Raw genomic sequence first — 19,006 nt, 5'->3', positions numbered from 1 at the left:
TCTTGCATCTGAAGAAGTGAGGTTTTTACCCACGAAAGCTTATGCTCCCAATACTTCTGTTAGTCTTAAAGGTGCCACAGGACCCTCTGTTGCTTTTCACCATGGGGTGAAATCTTGATGCTGTAGAACTCCGATTTATGTTAGGGGGGCATGATATACATCCATGGTATCTAGCCTTAAGTTTCTTCCTCTAGGATGCTAGCTAATAAGTTGCTGGGGTGACATTTTCTGAGTGTTTCATGCATAATACTTCTGTACCTTTTAATTCATACTGCACAAAGAATCTGCTGTACTGGAGCATTAGCTCTGGATTTAGTCAGGCCTGGGAATAGTGGGAGTAAGTATAGTGTCTTGTACCAGTAGTCATGTTAAAACCTAATGAGGGTCCTAATATGATTTGAAGTTTAGGGTGGTTGATGAGAGTCAAGATTACGTATGAATATTTAATGGTGAGATGTCAAAATATTTGAAATGTCATATTTGAGAATCAATAATAAAAAAGTATGAGGTGAATATAATACTCAGAGAGAGCCCTTTTCCTTGCACTAGAAATGTTCTTTTGTCAAATTTTACTTCAAGAGAAATATCACAGAGTTTAGCTTTGATTGATGCAGAAGAGATTTATTTAATAGATTAAAACCAATATATTTCTCCATTTGGTAAACCATTGTAAAGTTTAAACTCCGAAAAGCGATCATACTAAAGTCTGTCATAAAATTCACATTTATTGGTCACATAAAAACAGTCCATAGTGTAGAAATTATGGAAGAGTTTATTGAAGAAGCTTGTGAGTAGAGTTATGTTTTACAATTTAGTCTGAAGCTCAAGGGCTACATTCTGGTTTGATGTCAGAATTGCCTAAAAAATCTGTAGTTTGGCAAATTTATATAGATTTGTGAAGTCCTTTAGAAAGGATTTTATAGATTAGTGCATAAGTAAAGAAGCTTTTGCTACAGATCCAATTACACATACGAACAGAAGGAGAGGTGCTATCTACATTATTATTGTTTGCCATCCATACTTTGGTACCTTTAAAACCGAAATGATGTAGATCTTTATTCTTAGTAATGGTTGTTTGCCTTTTATTTTGTAATTCTGTTAAGGAGCACAGTTGTAACTGAAGAACTTGTCCTTGGGAGTCAAAGGAAAAATGCAGGTTAATTTCTGTACAATATGTGACCTTAGCCCTTACACATAGATGGCTGAATGTCCCCTCTATTTTTGGACCACTTTGCTAAAAATTCTCCTAGTAATTATTTCTTCTTGTCATATAAAGAGCAGTTTATGCGAGTCCCTGGAAATTGTGTTTATTAGATGAATAATGCATCTATAGCTCTCTCCAGTGAAACTCTGATTATTTACTTATTCCATTGTGCTCCTTCCCAAAGGCTGTAAATCAGGATTGGCACAACATTTTGTCAGGCAGTGTACAAACAAAGTATAGGAAGAGACAGTCCCTAACCCTTGAGAGCTTGGGATCTAATGAACACAGAAACAAAAAATGGGTGGGAGGAAAGGGATATAACATACAGATAAATGATCGAGGTGATGATCATTATGTGAATGTGTTTTATTAATGGTGAGTGAGGGGAAAATGGTGAGGGGGGTATATAAACAAAGATAATAGGAGAAAAGGAAAGGGAAGGTGAACACTGAAGAGAGGAAAGAATGGAGTGGAGCAGGGCAGGTTGGGAGGGCTGCCAGAGAAGGGACTGCGATGAGTGGAGGAAGCGAGGAGGAGAGGGAGATCAGAAAATCAACAAACAGTACAAAACGTCCAGAATCCATAATGTAAAATGTACTCTGCTGTCACCACTGGTTCTGGGAGCTGTGTAGGTCTGGAAATGCGGGTGGGCCCCAACATGGTCTCTTCCCTGTCTTGGATCTTCATTGCTGCCCTCTATCCCCAGTGACTGGCTCAACCTTAAGAAGCACCTGCCTGTCCTCCTCCTACTCCATATAACTGTGTGGAAAGGGTTCTTGGGAATCAATGCCTGATTAAGTCCTAGTTGAATGAAGTAATGTTGGGGATCCAGCTGAGGCTCTCCCATCCTCCAGCTTCTGTTGTGCTGGAGTCTCTGTTCCTAGGGGCTTTCAGCTCTTTCTCTTGGAGATGCTGGGTTATTGTGACCTGGTGCCTTGGGATGGTGCGGGTGAGCATTTACACTCTGCTGGAGTTCTGGTCTAGGGGAGGTGAACAAGGGGTTCTATCTTGGTCTTTATCCAGCCTCACCACTGCTCTGCTACCCTGACCCAGAACATTATGGGAGTCCTCTGTTACAGATGCTTGGCTGTGACCATGGCTCTTCTCTCACCAACCCGCCCCCAGTCATGTGACTCTAAGAGGGAAGTGCCTAGTATTTGGTGCATTTTAAACAGTACATTTTAAACAACAATAACAAAAAACATCTTGGGTCAAATTCTGGTCTCAGTTGCATTTTTTAGAAATGAGATAATAATTGGGCCCTTAATCTTTTTTTGTCTCACTGCTCAGTGTTTGACTTCTATCAAAGTGAAAGGGGTGTGTGTGTGTGTGTGTGTACACACACACACTGTCTTTTATAGAAAAGGATCCTAGAATTTTTCATAGTTAATTGCAGGCTATACACAAAACCACAAATAAACTATATAGATTTTAATACATCATTCAGGCGGCATCTGTTGATGTACAGTGAAAGAGGGTACAATGTCCTCATTTCGGAGAACCATTGAGCACAAAAAAAATTAGTCAGGGCATACAGTTGTTTTATTAGAGAGGGGTTAGAAGTCATAGGCCAGAAGGAACAAACAGAGTTAAAATGAGATTTGAAAATTATCAGAGAGACAATTAGGTCCAGGGAAGCTCCCATACTGCCTCAGTCACCTGTAGCAGAAGAATCTTCAATGCACAGAAAAGAGGGATGGGATACTTGGGGAGCAAACAGGATGGGCTGCAAAAAAGTCAGAAAGACAAGGGTGGCTAATCTTCAGAGAATATTAATAAGTTAATGAAGTCTGATGCTTGTAACAAAGCCTATTTTTCTATCTGCTCATAGTGCAAACTCACCCTGGGAGCTGAAAGTCAATTATGTTCTTCACCAGTAATAAAAATTTCACATTTTGGAACATCATTAACCGTTACGTTGATGCATGTGCCAGAATAAAATGTGCCTCGCTCTCTTACAGTAGTATTGGCTGCCCAGTGATAACTGGAGTAAAAATTAGTAAACATTTGTGTTTATTGCTAAATAAGCAGATATGATTTGGAATACATACAAAGGGAACAGATCTGTTGAATAACAGGGTACATTTTGTCACCCTTTCAGTGTTAACCACTCCTTTGTCCCCCCTCCTACATAAAAGTTTCAGGCTTCCTAGCTATCACCTGTCTCGGGCAGAGATTTGCATCAGTCTGTCTCTTGAGACTGGGGGCTTAGGCTTGCAGTCCCTCTGTGCTTCATTCTGATTTCCCCAACAGGTCTGACGGGGTCCAACATCTGTGGCTAACCTTTCTCCAGGGGCTACACCCAGTTACCAATAAACAATTGTAAAGGCCCTAACAAAATATATTTATACTTAAGATAAAAACATTACAGAGTAAACATATAAAAAAAATGTTCCCTTGTGTATCCTAAAAGCTTATCAGAGATCACCCATTGGTCTTGTGGGGCCCAAGTAAGTCAAGGTCTTTCCAACCCTGCCACAAGGATTGGGACCCCCCGGCCCCTTGGGCAGAAAGTTCTGTCTGTTTGTTTGCTGAATCAAAAGAAGGCCTTATGTTTGTTTAAACTCAGCCTTTTATATTAAAAGTGTCTTCTTTGTCCCTTGGTCTCTGATACCTTTTTGGAGTTGTTTACAGTTTCAACAACTAGCCTTAATCAGCCCCCACAGTTTTTAGTTCCTGGAGGAGTTGTGGTAAACGTCCCCCTCCTGGAGTTGCATATAGTCCTTGGCTAACAATGGTACATAAACCATTCACAAACTTAATACAATATGTTCACCCAAAGATATTGCATGGTCTTGCAATATCTGTCACACCTTTTACATAGTTCCCCCCCCCCCCGAATATGACTGTACTTTAAATCAACAAGTATTAGCCTTTAAAAAATTATATTGATCTAGTTATGACAGTCAAAATATTTACCACCTTTAATAGTTTGACCATTTCGTATCTCATGTCAGAGCCATGACAGCTATGTTTTTCTCATATTTTAAAAATAGGAGAGAAATGTGAGCATGGATCCCCAAAATACTTAAATGCTTGTGAAAATCATGATAATTTCTTCAAGATCCGCACAATTTATTTCTGTGTTCAGTGTTTCCACTGAAAAATTTGCTACCAAATAATTATATTATTACTAAATTTATCTGGGTTTCTCCAATTATATTGAATTTCTGACTGCCAGCAAAATGTTGGATGATCATCTGATACCAATAGCGTCCAAGCTATGGCTGCCAATTTGTTATCCAAATACCTCATAGATTTGGAGACCGAATAAACAGATGAATTTATTTGTTCAGTTCTGTGACTCCTGTCATAAACAATAAAGATGAGCACTCTTATTCCAAGCTGTCTCACGGATTTAAAAATAATACCACTTCTGCCCTGGGACAGGCTAGTTGGAATAGGTTATTGCTACTATCAGATGAATGATTTGTTTCAACTGTTGAATTTTGCGGGTATTGTCAGCGTATTTCCAGCCTCAAATAAAAGAAAGAAGTAGATTCTGAAATCATCCAATTTGTTACCTCAAGAAGCAACTCTGCTTGTTCCACTTGTAAATATGTCCTGAAAAAATACATACCCGTGTTTCCCCGAAAATAAGACACTGTCTTATATTAATTTTTGCTCCCAAAGATGCGCTAGGTCTTATTTTCAGGGGAGGTCTTATTTTTCCTGGAGCTTCGGGGCCTTATATTCTGGGGTGGCCTTATTATCGGGGAGGTCTTATTTTCGGGGGATGTCTTATATTACAGCGAGAGGCAAAACTGGAAGTAGGTCTTATTTTCGGGGGATGTCTTATTTTCGGGGAAACAGGGTAGTACCAAAAAATATTGAATTTTCTGTTTAGGTAAGTAATGCCCAGTCATACATGACTATCCAGTTATGTTTCATGGGGAAGGGATTTTGAACATACACCTACATTTTTATATATTGTTGTTTGAGTAATCTTATATTAGCAGTTGAAGTTTAACAAAGGGCCCCACATCTGCTTTAAGGTTTCACAGAAGTTTAATCTCTCCCTTGAAATAATGCAGAATAAAGCATATAGGCCATGTTATGCCTTGTCCTGCTTGAATTATTGATTCAAACAGTACTTGACAGTATCCCTTTTAATAATAATAATCCTATTCAGTATCTACCTTTTTTGATTTTTCTCCTTCACAAATCCTTTCTGTAATTAAAAAAAATGCAATGCAGTGCATGTCTTCCGTCAGCAATTGTGCACATTTTCTACTAACTTTAGTAAGAGTTGTAACATTAGTACAGGGGGAGGATAGATCTTAAAGTATGAATAATATTGTGTCTGACTTCACTAATAAAAGGATCAACTTTAAATTCAAATTCTCTTTTATGAATTCTCTCTACAGAGTCCCACTGTTGGGAAGCATGTGCCTTGGCACAATGGAACATAGCATTATTTAAAAGCAGTAGCAACTGGGGATACACACGTGTCCTTCACACACAGCTGAATATTTGAAGCAGTAGAAAAAACAGGCTGGATGCCTCTCACCACATATAGCTTAGCAATGGTTTCCCTATACCATAAACTTGTGTAATTTAGAGAATGGCAAGAGAGGGAGCTGTAAAAGCTGTAATTATTGAGAAAACTGGCAAAAATGACCAATGATGATGAACAAATTTTTAAGCTTAGGTATGTAACAAGAACTAGTTTTGAAGTATGGTTACTTTCTGACATTAGTATTTGCTGATCTAGCTTGTAACTGCTGACTGTGGCAGTATGGTAGAGATACCGTAATATTTGATAGGGCATGCTACTTTTGAGTAATTGAATGTATTAAACCATTAAAGTAATACTGTGATGCTACCATAGTCTGTCAAGTTTAGTTTTTTGGTATGATGGTTGAATGCATACATTGAATTCAAGCTAGTTACTCATTAATATTGTGTTGATCAGAAATCGAGAAATGCCTTTTACCAAAAGGAAGAATGATTTTGTCCTGAAAATTCCTTGTACTCCCTCTGGTACATAAACCTCAGTGAAGTATCTTGAAAATATCACTTTATCTCAGTTTTAATTGATTACTTATAAAGCAGTATACAAATTCCTCCTCTCCCCACAAGAAATGTTTGTCATTTTATTGGACTTTCCTTGTTCTTATCATTGTTCAGCAATTCTGAAGACTTGGTGAAAAAATTCCAGAAGCTTCTAGTTTGGAGTAGCAAGTGAAAAAATATGTTGTTGTTCGAGTATATTTTCTTTTTCCTTTCTTACCTTCCTTGAAAAGCTTTGAAGAGTTACAATTTGTTTCTGAGCAGCGTGAGAACCCTTTCAGGCACATGTAAGGAGGCTTGTAGATCACAAAATTTGTTCACAGTTGTAAGAGGAAGAGTTTCTAGATTCATTTTATCTATTTGATTCACTATTTTGCAACTTAAAATTAATTGAACCCATCTGTAGTAATATTTGCAAAAGTTAATAATCAGCTATTCTATCTGTTTAATTATACACTCTTATTTTGTTTTAGTCTGAGTCTCTAAAAACAGAATTTATTTACTTTTAAAGTCTTTATTATGGTTGCACTTATTATTCAAACTTATTGTTCCTTTATTTGCAGAGAGATGCACTGTATAGGCCTACTAAATACCCCGAAAAGTTAAAATCTGTGGACTACAGTATAGAAGTGAGCATGCCAGAATATTTTGAAATCCCTGAAAAACTCTCTATTCCCGTGTCAGCAACAAGCAAAGTTAATTCTAAAGCCTTTTCAGAGGAAGACCATCAGGCTGTGAAAGCAACAGGTAATAAGCAACTTATTATCTGAACTTCAACTGATAACTTAGCATCCTTAAATTGTCTCCTTCTCCCAATTCTTTCCCACTATATCCACAAAGGGTATATCTACGCAACATTTTGGAGTGAGTGGCAGCAAGCCTCTCAACCCAGATGTTCCTCAATGGCCCATCTGATTTTAATAGGTTTTTTTTGGATGGGTGGGGGTTCAGAAGTTCAGAACAAACATTTTCAAAGTTATAAAGCAAAACTTGCATATTTTCTTATAGCGTGGAATACAGACATTTCAAGTGAGATTAGTGCATATGCAGCAACTTACAAGTATTTCAGAAAGTCTAAACACTAAATGCTTTCTTATAAGACTAATACCTGTTTTGAGCAAAACTAACATACAGGTGAACAGGTTTGGTCTCCAGCTTTGTTAGTTCTTAATTAATGCCTGCAGCCTGGGCAAGAACTGGCATCTGGCCTGCCAGCCTCACACTCTCTGCCTTATTGCTTTCTAACTCTTAAGTTTTCCACTGAGATTTTAAATATTTTCCCCATTGCTCAGCATCTTTTGAATTTCAGACTCCCTCTGCTGTTAATTTTTTACAACTTGGAAAATGTGTTACTTACTTTTATAAAACATTTTGAGCAGTTGGTATAGAAATCTTATTTTTCAGTTTGCTGTAATTTGTATGTCATGATATCTGGGCACAGGTATAGTCATGCGTAATAGTAACATGAAACCAGTGCTGTCGTAGCTTTTTGATTCAAGTTTCAGTACATTTCTTGTCATCAGCTCATGCTAGTGAAAGGCAGTTGGGAGCCTTCGAAGGGTTACATTCACATTGTCCTGGAATCTTAAAACTCTGTCTGTCCTGTGAGAAGTGAATATTGTCCACAGACCATTGATCGATTGAGAACTGCTGGCCTAATTAGTCATTAAGATATTACATATGTGCAGCATAGCTCTGACAATTAAATTTCCCTTTTGCCTTTCTTGTCTTAAGAAAACAAAAAGCATAAAACCACAACTGCCCATTCACATTAATATTTACAATATGGTCCAAGTAGGCTTTGAATTTCACTCTTCATTGAGATGTAGCAAGTTTTGCAAGTATAGTTCACTCACTGATGAAGTGAAAAGGATAGGAAAGGAGTGAGTGGCATTGTTGCTGCTGTCATTTTTCTCCAAGGCTATGTTAACTGGATTGCAACACATACAAAAAACAACAACAGATGAGGATAGCAGGAACAGGAAAAAAAAAAAACCTGGAAAGTTAATTTTTAATCTCCTGTATGACTGTGTTCTGTGTGTTTCAATGAGACATGTATACCCTCCCCTACCCAGATTTATCCTAGCAGTAATTCCTGGACCAGACAGGCCAGACTCTGTATTGTGAGGTTACAAAAGAGGAGAGTCCTTGCAAGGCTCTACTAAAATCTAAGGGCCTGATCTGGTGAACAGACCCTTGAAAGCATTGAGACTCTATGCATGAGTAATGATTGGTGAATGTTGGTCTGTTTACAGGAAAGACCCTTAGGCATGATGAACACCTAGTCACCTGATAAATATGCTGATAAATTATTTCTGATAGCGTATTTCTTCTATTCTTAATTTTTACACCAAACCTAGTGAAGGGCCTTAGCACTCAATAAAGACTATTTACATGCAAAGTTTGAAGACTTATTTGCTCAGCCATTTTCAAATTATTGATCAGCAAAGAAAGTCTTCAGATGTTGTATTAGGAACATAGTAATTGACATTCTGGATCAGCCCAGTGGTCCACCAAGTCCAGTGTTCTGTCTCTGACAGTGTCCATTACCAGATGATTCACAAGAAGGTGCAAGAAACTCCAGAGTGGTTAATTAAAGAGCAACCTTCCTATAGGGAAAGTTTTTTTTCCTAACCCTTTGGTTAGAGGTTGGCTTATGTCCTGAAGCAGGGGAGTTCAAAGTATATACGTAGTCGTTCTCCCTCCTACCCGCCCCCCCCCGGCCAAACTTTTCATTCTTCAGTAGCTTTGAAATGTTGAACTAGGTCTTTAAAATTGCATTCTTTTTAGAGTTCCTTGAGGGTAGTGCTAAAACACAAATACTATCAACAATCTTCATCTGTATCTCAAGCTACAATAATACAAATAATAATAATAATAATAAAACTTTCATTCTGCCACTACATAATCTTGTACCTAATAGACTGGTTTATACTTCTCTTATATCCTTTGGAATGGGGAACTTTATATTTCCTGTGCCAAGGTGGCCTTTTTGTTATTTCTTTTGGCTTCTGGAACAGTAAGCGAGGGTATGTCCTATATTCTCTTCTTGAACTTTTATAAAAACAAAGTAGCCTTTTGTCCAGGTCATATGTATTTACCTATAGTGATTTTACAGCTGTTTTTGAACTGATCAATCTCATTGTCATTGTTTTTTCTCTCATAAGCATTAATCTGAAACCTAAATTCACCCTGTATAAATGTGATGTGAAATCATTATCTGGGCATAATAATTCTTGTGGAAGTTCACATAACTTTGTAATTTATGAAGATAAGTGCAAAGGGTGAACTATTGTCATATAATTGGTATGATCTGTATGTGTCCTGCCTCTTTTGTCAGCTGTTCCTGTTATGTTTTAAATGGGAAGTAACCAACAATTGTTTGTCTACATGAGGAAACTGAATGGAATAGCTACTGAGGAATAAGTTATTACACGATAGCTATTCCAGAATATTTGCCTGTGTGGACATTCTATTCCAGAATAGAAGACACTTCATTCCAGAATAATTACTCTGCTTTGGAAGTTCACTAATTTTTCCAAATAAATGTGATTTTATTCTGGAATAGTGTGTCTACATGGGTAGCCATTCCAAAATAGCTGTTCCAGTAAATTTCCTCATATAGACAAGCCCTAAGAAATGAAGTAGTGACATGATTCCACGATACCTGCAGGAGTGACACCATCAAGCTATCAGACAAGGAAAATGGAGTAAATGTCACAACAAATACCTGACTAAAGTAAAGTAAATAGGTAGTCTATGTTTATTTCTCTCTCAAATGTTATTTAAATACCTCTGCATTTACCTGGTTGACTTTCATTTTTTTCAGTACTTGAAGGTTATATTTTCCTAAATTAGCAAAAATGAAAACAGGTTTTGATTGATCTATGGCAGTTCAAAAATAACCATAAATTAAAAGCCACTTGCATTGTAGGCTAGAGACTTGGTACTGTACATATTATGCTTTTGATAGTCATTATTAAGAGGTTGGCATCTATTCAAATATTTAAAATGTTGGTTTCCAGTACTGGCACTAAGCTAAGCCGGGGTGGGGGGACGACTGGCTGCATAAAGTTAAGATAGTGTTGAATACTCAAAATTATTTCTTAGAATTTTACCTTGAATAGAGATTGATGAAAATGTACTGGGTTAAGTCTTATTTTGTTTAAATGTATGGATATGATATATATGGCAGAATGTCTTACATGGGACACATGGCCAATTTCTTTACCAAAAAGTTATGAATTGTCAATATGATTACTGAAAATCTTTGTGATGGGTGCAGAAAATCTTGAAAGATAAAATGGAAATCAAATGTCCCAGGGAATCCCTTGCAAGCCTCTTGACAAGATATATATATATATATATATATATATAAAATGTCACTGCATCTGAAAAGAGCCCTTAGCTTTTATGTGAAGCAGACAACACCTTTTATATAAACCAATTCATCTTGACACCAATTTGACTCTCCATGTTTTTACATACTTTTATGTGTAAATATTTTTACATACTTGTCTTCATGTATTTCACATTGTTATTCATTTGTTGGTATCATTGTGACTTGAGGCTGAAATGAAAAATCATTGAACCAGAGCTGTGGCAATGACAAGAGTCAACTCCAAGTCCATTCAGCCTCTTGAATTTTCAAAGCACCCACTTGGAATTCATTGCATTGTATTATAGAACATTGCTGTTCCAGCACTGTGGCATGTAGGGAATACAAAACTGGCTTTACTATACTGCATGAAAACCCTTTTTTCTTTTGTCTTGTGTCAGAATTTTTTATCTCCTTTGTGTTAAATGTGTTTTTATGTGTAAGTATATATGACCTAATTTAATAAGAAGTATTAACTGTTTATATTTATGTGTCTGTTCTACTGGTATTTATTCTTAAAAAAGAAAAGTTGTTTAATTATTAATTTGATTTTTTGTAATTGAACTGCTACCTGATTATGTGACAATTGATAATCTATTTGATGACGTATTTTGAGATATCCTAAATTACCTGGCTGTTTTGTCTGGTAGAGGTATCTGTCTATACAGAAGTGTCTATAGAAAATGGTCAACTTTTCTGAATGAGAAATGCAATTACTTATAGAATATTAAAAAATAATTTGTATAAGTAGTTACTATAAACACATATTACAACTCTTTCTGAGACATTTTTCTAATTTTTTAGTTAAAATACACTAAAGTTAGGGATAATCATGCAATATAAATATACAAAATTTTCCAGGAAAAAATAGTTAATATTGAGTAACACTGAAATAATCTATATTTACTTCAACCAGAAAAACACTGAAGAGGAGGTTATACTTTTCTTAGAAAACACAAATGTTAATCTAAAAATTCTAAATTAAGTTTGGTATTTGCAAAAATACCAAAAATACTCCAATGTACAAAAAGTCACCCAAACAACCTTAACTCTGCCCCATTAATGGGATCTTGAGAGAAACCAGAAATTGAGAAAATGGTGTCCCTCCATTACACATGTTCTTCTTATTAATGACCACAAAAATGCAAGATATTCATGATCTCCAAGAGAACAGGAACAGACTCCTAGACTACTTTTTCAGCCATCCTCCTGGCTTCCAAATATGGCTTCTTCCTTTCCCCTTGCCGTCTAGTCCAATCTTCTGTTTTCCAGATTACTGCACTTACATCCCAAGTATTCCTTCTCTCACAGTCCCTCCAATTGTGATTGTCTACATCTAACTACCATGCACATTACTGCCCATGAGGCAATGCTCACTTTGAGTTTTTATAATGCAGTCATCCAGCTGATGCATGTATGATCAATCTTGTGCATGTATATTAGGTCAAATCTTGTAGAGCCTTATGCACATGAGTAACTTTAATTTAATTCAATTCAGTGGAACAACTCATATGCATACATGATTTGAGGATAATGACCTTAAATTTGTATGCTCATTGGGGACGGATCATTGGGGCATCTGGGTGTTTCAGAAATATAAATATTTAATGTTAAATGCTTGTAAAATGTGTATATACATAAATATATTTGTACACACCTAAAAAGAGATCAGTTTATATATTACAAATGTTAAGTGAGTTTATACCAATGTTTATGTATTCTCTCAATAAAGGTTTTAAGTATCTGTTAAGTATTCCTCTAACACCCTAAAGCATCTCCATAATTTCTGCATGTCCTCTCTCCAAATCTATGAAAGTTGCTTTTGATGGGTACTTTTGGAAATGTTTGAAGTTTATATATGAATCTGTTTCAGGGGTATGATGACCGCCAAAAGCATTAGGCAGATTTCTGAAAAATGACTATTTAAGATCCCTTTTCTCTGAAAATGTTGTACATCTCTTTAGCTTTTCCAGGAAATTCTGTCCTGGGATGAGATATAATGTGTAAAACTTCAGGTGGATTGGTTAGTTTTTCTGAGGGAGAGGAGCAGGGCAGAAATCAAATTTATAAACCACCTTCAACCTGAGCTGGGTATGGACATACTCTGTGCATGAAGTGAGTGTGTAAATTTCTAGACGTAGCTAAAGTTGTGTGCATGTGGACCGAAAAGCTACAATTATGTATGTATGGTGTACGTCTTAAAAATATTCCAATAACAGATAAACCGTTTGTTTTTAGTTAGTGCTTATGAATGCTTTTGCTCTTTTATGGTGTTAAAGATTTTATTTTTTAATATGCTCCATTTTTCAAAGCTTGTTCATGAATAACTTAATGAACCTTTCTTATAATGGTTATTTTTTCTTTGTGTTTGATATTAAATCAATAGTAGATCAGTACTGTGGAATGAGAACAAGGTCAGGTTTTAGCTGCAGGTTAAATTATGTTCATTTCTTTTTATTTTTTTGTTAATTTGTGGTGTCAGTTTTTTAGTTGGAAGATTGTTTAGATCTGGATTTTAGAAAAAAAGTGAAGATAGTAGTTTGCTTTTTAAAAATCTGTCTTCCTAGACACACTTTGAATCTAGCATAAATAAATAAATACATAATAAACCAGTTACGGCTTGATCATGCTGTTTTCCACAAAGAACTCCAAGTGAAGTCGACAGAAGTTCCGAGTACAGATAGATAGCAGGATTGGGCATTCATGAGCTGTTATCAGTATGAAGTAGTTTGTCAGCTTTATAAATGGCTAAAGCCCACAAATGGACTCATTGGTCTTGAGTGGGCCTAGAAAACATTTATTATTGTCATCCCTACTGCAAACTGAATTGATACTGTCCTTCCAACCACTATGCTCAGAGCCAGCCTGAGGACTTTTAGTACACATCCCAAATGTAACAGGAGGGAGAGGGGAGAAATCTTTAGCCCGTCCGCTCTTTGCTGCAATCTCCTGATGCAGCAGTTTAGAAGATCTGTTTGTTCCTTTTAGTGCTAGCAATCAGTTCACATCTGTTCCTGTTTTCTAGACTGTCTTCACAAAGAAAATGGCTAGAAACATATTTTCTTTATTCAAATGAAAGCTGGAAAATCTTCTTTACATTTCAAAGCCTCCACAAACTAGGGAGAACTGTGGCCTTCCTGGGACTTAAAGGCCTACTCTGAAAAAAAAACAGGGATTTATATGTGTGTGTGTGTGTGTGTGTATAGTTTATATAATGAAGCCCTTGAGAGACCATATATATACAGAATAATGTTATGATAATACATATTTGTAAGGCACCAATTTCCATAATATCTAGGTGCCAAATTATGGCCCTCTTTGCTTTTGCCTTGTAAATATGCAAAATATAATGCTACAAAATCAGCATTATTTTGCACATATATTCTGATTTATTATTAATTATTTGTATTACAGTAGCTCCTAGAGGCAGGAGTAATCTGAGCAGAGGAAGATGCGTAAGGGCTATGTGCAAATCAGGGAAGTATCCATTAAAAAATGCTTACCGTGACACCTGAACTCCATCTGGGAATGCTCCTTACGCAGCTAAAGGTTCTGAGAGCCTGCAGAGTAAGAACGGTGTGGGTTTTATGGAAGCTAAAGTCAGTTTGCAACAGTTGTGCTCTGGAATTCCTGTCCTGGCCACTGTTACTTTTCATTGTACGTACTGTGTGTGTCAGCAGGAGCCAGAGCTTGAGCTGAAATGTTCACTTTTTCATCTTAAGGGCCAGTTGTGGCTGATGCCTGTAAATGTTCATAAAGTCGCAAGAAGCCTCCTCCATTGTTCTGAGGCTGGCCACAGTTGCAGGTCTTGCATTCTGTGTCTTGGTCTCTCCCTCCGACACTGCCACTATTTGATGATCCAAAAGTAGTTTGGCGTCTCCAGGGACCCTTGAGTTGCAGATCTCAGTCACAAATGTTGGATATACACCCTCAGTCAGAGGGGGTCAGACAACCTCAGCTTTTTCCCCAGTGAGTCTTCCTAATAGTAAAATGTAGGCAACTTGTTCTCGTCCAGGACTCAATTTCTGGGAAATACACTCAGCTGTACTCTGAATTAGATTGCATAAACCCATTGAGAGGTACGTACTGTGATCAGTGTCAGGCTACATCTACACTCTGAGCTAAGGGTGTGATTCCCCAGCTTGTATGCACATACTTGCAGTAGTTTGATGGGAGCGAGCATGAGTGTATATAGCTGCAATAATGCGGGCAGCAGCAGCATGGCTTAGCCGTGCCACATACAAATCTACCTGAAACCAGTGGGTATGTACTCGCTGCTGCTGCCTATGCTACCATGGCTATCCTATTATTTATACTTTCGGGAACTCTCATTGAGCTATTGTGAGTATGTGTACTTGAGCAGGGGAATCACACCCCTAGCTTTTAGTGTAGATATAGCCTTAGAAATACTTAAAAATGGTGGATATAGTGGGCCAGATTCATCTCTCAGTCCACAGTGATGTAAATCCAAACTGAGTCCCGAGAGTGTCACATTCCAGCAACATGGCCACTGCCCATTATATTTTTGTGAGAAGCCAATCGAATACACTCAGCTCCTTGTGTGAAGGAATCCATTGTCACATTAAAAAAGACAAAAGAAACACAAAATACTGTCTCCATTTTTAAAGCACAAAGCAGAATATTTTTCCAGAAAACTTGTTCAGAGCCATGCTGCCCTGTCACTTAGGAAGTATACCAGGAGCCCAGGAGAGAGAGCAGTTCAGTGCTATAGCAGCAATTAATTTCTCCTACTGAGAGTGAAGAATGTCTCCTTGTTTGGAAGTATGTGACCTTTGCATGAAGTAGGGGGCAGGATGTCAGAAAGGTAGGGATGGAGATGGTGAGTTAAGACTGCAGAGTACAACATTAAGCCTTCTATGTTCTCTGCTGCTTGGTCTGGAGTCCTGCCCACTACAGCACTAGCTACTGATCATGAAATTTAGGGTTTTTTTTTTTTTTTAAGGAGAAAGACTAATGAACTGTACAAAGCAATTGAAAGACATTGCAATTTTTTTTATGTACAGGCTTTCATTAGTGGTGGTCAAGTTATCAGCAGGAGGTAAACCCGGCTTCCTCTTGTGCAGTTCATAGCAGGACCCAGATGCAGCGGAATCAGTGTTTCTCTGCTGCATTGTGGAGGAAGGGCAGGATTTGGGGAGCCTATGTAGAGGGTTCATGCTTCCTACGTTCTGTAGGGCCAGTGTGCTTATCTTAGTGGAGAACGTAATAATTTCCAGTATTTGATCGGGCCAATGGTTCATCTAGTGCAGCATCCTATCTGTGAGAGGCCAGAAGCAGCCTTATAATAGGCCTTTGTGTGATAAACTGCCCCCAGAGAAAGGTTCCTCCTAACTTCCAGTCATTAGACATTGGTTCATGCCCTGAACTATGACAATTAATAGTCCTTCAAAAATGATTATTTTTTAATATTTACTATTATAAATTTGGACATTCTTGTTATCTGTATAAATACTCATTTTTTCAATCCTGCTAAACTCTTCATCTCAATTATGTCTTGTGGCTATGAGTTACACATTCTAATTGTACATTGTGTGAAAAGTATATTATGCACATGTCACCAGGTGGCGCTATAACATCATTTCCCAAGTTCATGGTGCTTGCTCTTGGGAAGACATTCTTTGTAGTTAGTTTTTGATATGGAAGGTTCAGAGGCGAGGGAGCTGTGCAAGCAGCAGGAGAATTTGCTTTCTGCCTTGGTCTCTGGTTAAAGAGAAGTAGTCAAGAGGCAGTTGCTTCCTGGGATCTGAGCAGTGGTGTTGGGCTGAGACTGCTGGAAGAAGGGATTGTCTTGCATGTGCTATTTGACTATCATGATTCAGGAGTGGTGTATGCATGTAAAATTAAATAAAAGTTACACTTAGAGCAGGGGTGGGCAAACTTTTTGGCCTGAGGGCCACATCTCAGAATAGAAATTGTATGGTGGGCCATGAATTCTCACAAAATTGGGGTTGGGGGGGCGGGAGGGGGTGAGGACTCTGGTTGTGGGTGAGGGCTCTGGGGTGGGTCTGGGGATGAGGAGTTTGGTGTGTAGGAGGGTGCTCTGGGCTGGGACCAAGGGGTTTGGAGGCTGGAAGGTAGATCAGGGCTAGGGCAGGGGTGCAGGTTCTGGCTGGGGGTGCAGGCTCAGGGGTGGGGCTTGGGATGAGAGGCTTGGGGTGCAGGAGGGTGCTTCGGGCTGGGATCAAGGGGTTTGGAGAATGGGAGGGGGATCAGGGCTGGGGCATAGGGTTGGAGCATGGGGAGAGGCTCAGGGGTGCAGGCTCTGAGCAGCATTTACCTCAAGCGGCTCCCCGAAGCAGTGGCATGTCCCTTCTCCAGCTCCTATGTGGAGGCATGGCCAGGTGGCTCTGCACGCTGCCCCATCCACAGGCACCGCCCCTGCAGCTTCCATTGGAGCATGTAGGAGCCAGAGCGGGGGCCATGCCACGGCTTCTGGGAGCCGTGTGGTGAGGCCCCCAACCCAGTGCCTGGCTGGAGCGCTGGAATGGGGCAAGCCCCAGACCCCACTCCCCAGCGGGCGCTCGCAGGCCGTAGTTTGCCTACCCCTGACCTGGAGTAAATCCATTGGAAATCCACCTGCAAGCAGCCACACATCTGCCACCGTGTGGCATAGGAATGACACTGGTGTCATAATAAAGGGACAACAAGGATTCCTTTTAGTCAGTTTTGAGGTTGCCACCTTTCAATTTCACTGAATGTTCCCTAGTACTTGTCTCAAGACAGGGTGAATAGAATTTACTAATGGGCCTTCTCTCTGCCATTAGTTATTTTCTCTACTTATGTCATATCTCCATTTATTAATGTCCTCTCGAGGGTAAATAATCCCAATCCTTTCAATCTCACTTTGAGACGTTTTCCATCCTGCTAATCATTCTCATCATTGCCTCTGACAACCTTCTAATTCTGTAATATTAATTTTGAGGCAGGGTGACCAGAACTGCACACAGTATTCCATATGAGGCTGTACCCTAGATTCACATAATAGTATTATAAATTTTTCTATGTTTTCTGTCCTATTCCATATGCATTTTTAATATTTGGTTATTTGTTTTGATCGCTACCTTACATTAAGCAGAGATCTACACTGGGCGGTGCTTGTTGTTTTTATTTTATTTTTCTAAATTGATGCAGTTAATTTAGAACCCAGTAAGGTTTATGGATAGTCCAAATAATGCCTTCCAATATGCACTACTTGGCAATTATCAACATATAATTTCATTTGCCATTGTGTTGCCCATCCACCCAGCTTAATGAGGCTGAGAGTGAGAGAGGTACAGGGAGGGTCTGGAGGAGAAGCCTTTCTGAAGCAGACTCTTGAGGTAGTAGCTTAAGCTTTGGACCAAAAAAATAATCGTGACAGTGACCCAAAGCTTCCATCTGGCCTTCTGCTTGCAGCAGTCTTACTATGTAAGGAGAGGATTTCAGGTAAACTCACAACATGTGTGAAGAGGGTAGAGAGGTTGGAAAATATGAATTCCACCATTGAAACTATATTGCCAAATAGATACAATGTCACAACAAGGTCGTGGGCAGTCAAACCTAATGGTCAGAGCAGTAGTAAGGTGTCAGGCCTAGTCGGGTACCAGAGGGTCAGTCCAAGACAGGCCAGAGGGCAAACCAGGGGCCAGGTGTCAGGAGGCAAGCAGGGTCAGAAGCCAGAGTCTGGGATCTCTCATGCACACAGCGTCTGAAGCAAGACAGGCAAGCAGTCTGTATTAGGGTTACCATATCTAACAAATAAAAAAAGAGGACCCTCCACGGGGCCCTGGCCCCGCCCATTTCCCCACCCCCAGCCCAATTCCGCCCCTTCCCCGCCCTAACTCCGCCCCCTCCTCCCTCCCACGCGAAAAGGGCTGCCCGAGCGCTACCGGCTTCACGGTTTGACGGGCAGCCCCCAGACCCTGCGCCCCTGGCCGGCGCTTCCCCAGCGCAGCGGAGCCCGGGAGGGAAAGCGCCCAGCCAGGGGCGCAGGGTCTGGAGGCTGCCCGGCAAACCGTGAAGCCGGTAGCGCTCAGGCTTCGGGCAGCCCCCATGCCTCCGGACCCTGCGCCCCCGGCCAGGCACTTCCCCTCCCCGGGCTCCGGCAGCGCAGGGTCCGGAGGCATGGGGGCTGCCCGAAGCCCGTAGCGCTCGGCTCTTAAACAGAGTCAGGGGAGGAGCAGAGCCGCTGCGTCCGGAGGCTCTGGTCCTCCCGACTCTTCGGCTCTGTTTAAGAGCCGAGCTGCCCTAGCGCTACCGGCTTCAGGCAGCCCCCCTTGCCTCTGGACCCCAGCCGCCGGCAGGGCACTTCTCCTACCCGGCTCCAACTGCTCTGCTCCTCCACTCTGACTTCGGCTCTGTTTAAGAGCCAAGCTGCCGGAGCCAGCGCTACCGGCTTCGGGCAGCCCCCC

General features: G+C 39.7%; 1 protein-coding gene across 1 annotated transcript in view; it reads left to right on the top strand.

The window, feature by feature from the left end:
* The window catches only part of LOC112104196 (cilia- and flagella-associated protein 47), a 698,279-nt gene that overhangs the window by 290,625 nt on the left and 388,648 nt on the right, over positions 1–19,006 (top strand). The window contains exon 45 of the mRNA XM_029910741.1: positions 6,781–6,964. Within this exon, the coding sequence (XP_029766601.1) occupies positions 6,781–6,964 (184 nt within the window). The remainder of the gene's footprint in view (positions 1–6,780; positions 6,965–19,006) is intronic.

Source organism: Terrapene carolina, unplaced genomic scaffold (assembly GCF_002925995.2).
Source record: "Terrapene carolina triunguis isolate 2854851 unplaced genomic scaffold, T_m_triunguis-2.0 Scaffold22, whole genome shotgun sequence".
In the NCBI taxonomy this organism is placed as follows: Eukaryota; Metazoa; Chordata; order Testudines; family Emydidae; genus Terrapene; species Terrapene triunguis.
This window is presented reverse-complemented; position numbering and strand designations above follow the sequence as displayed.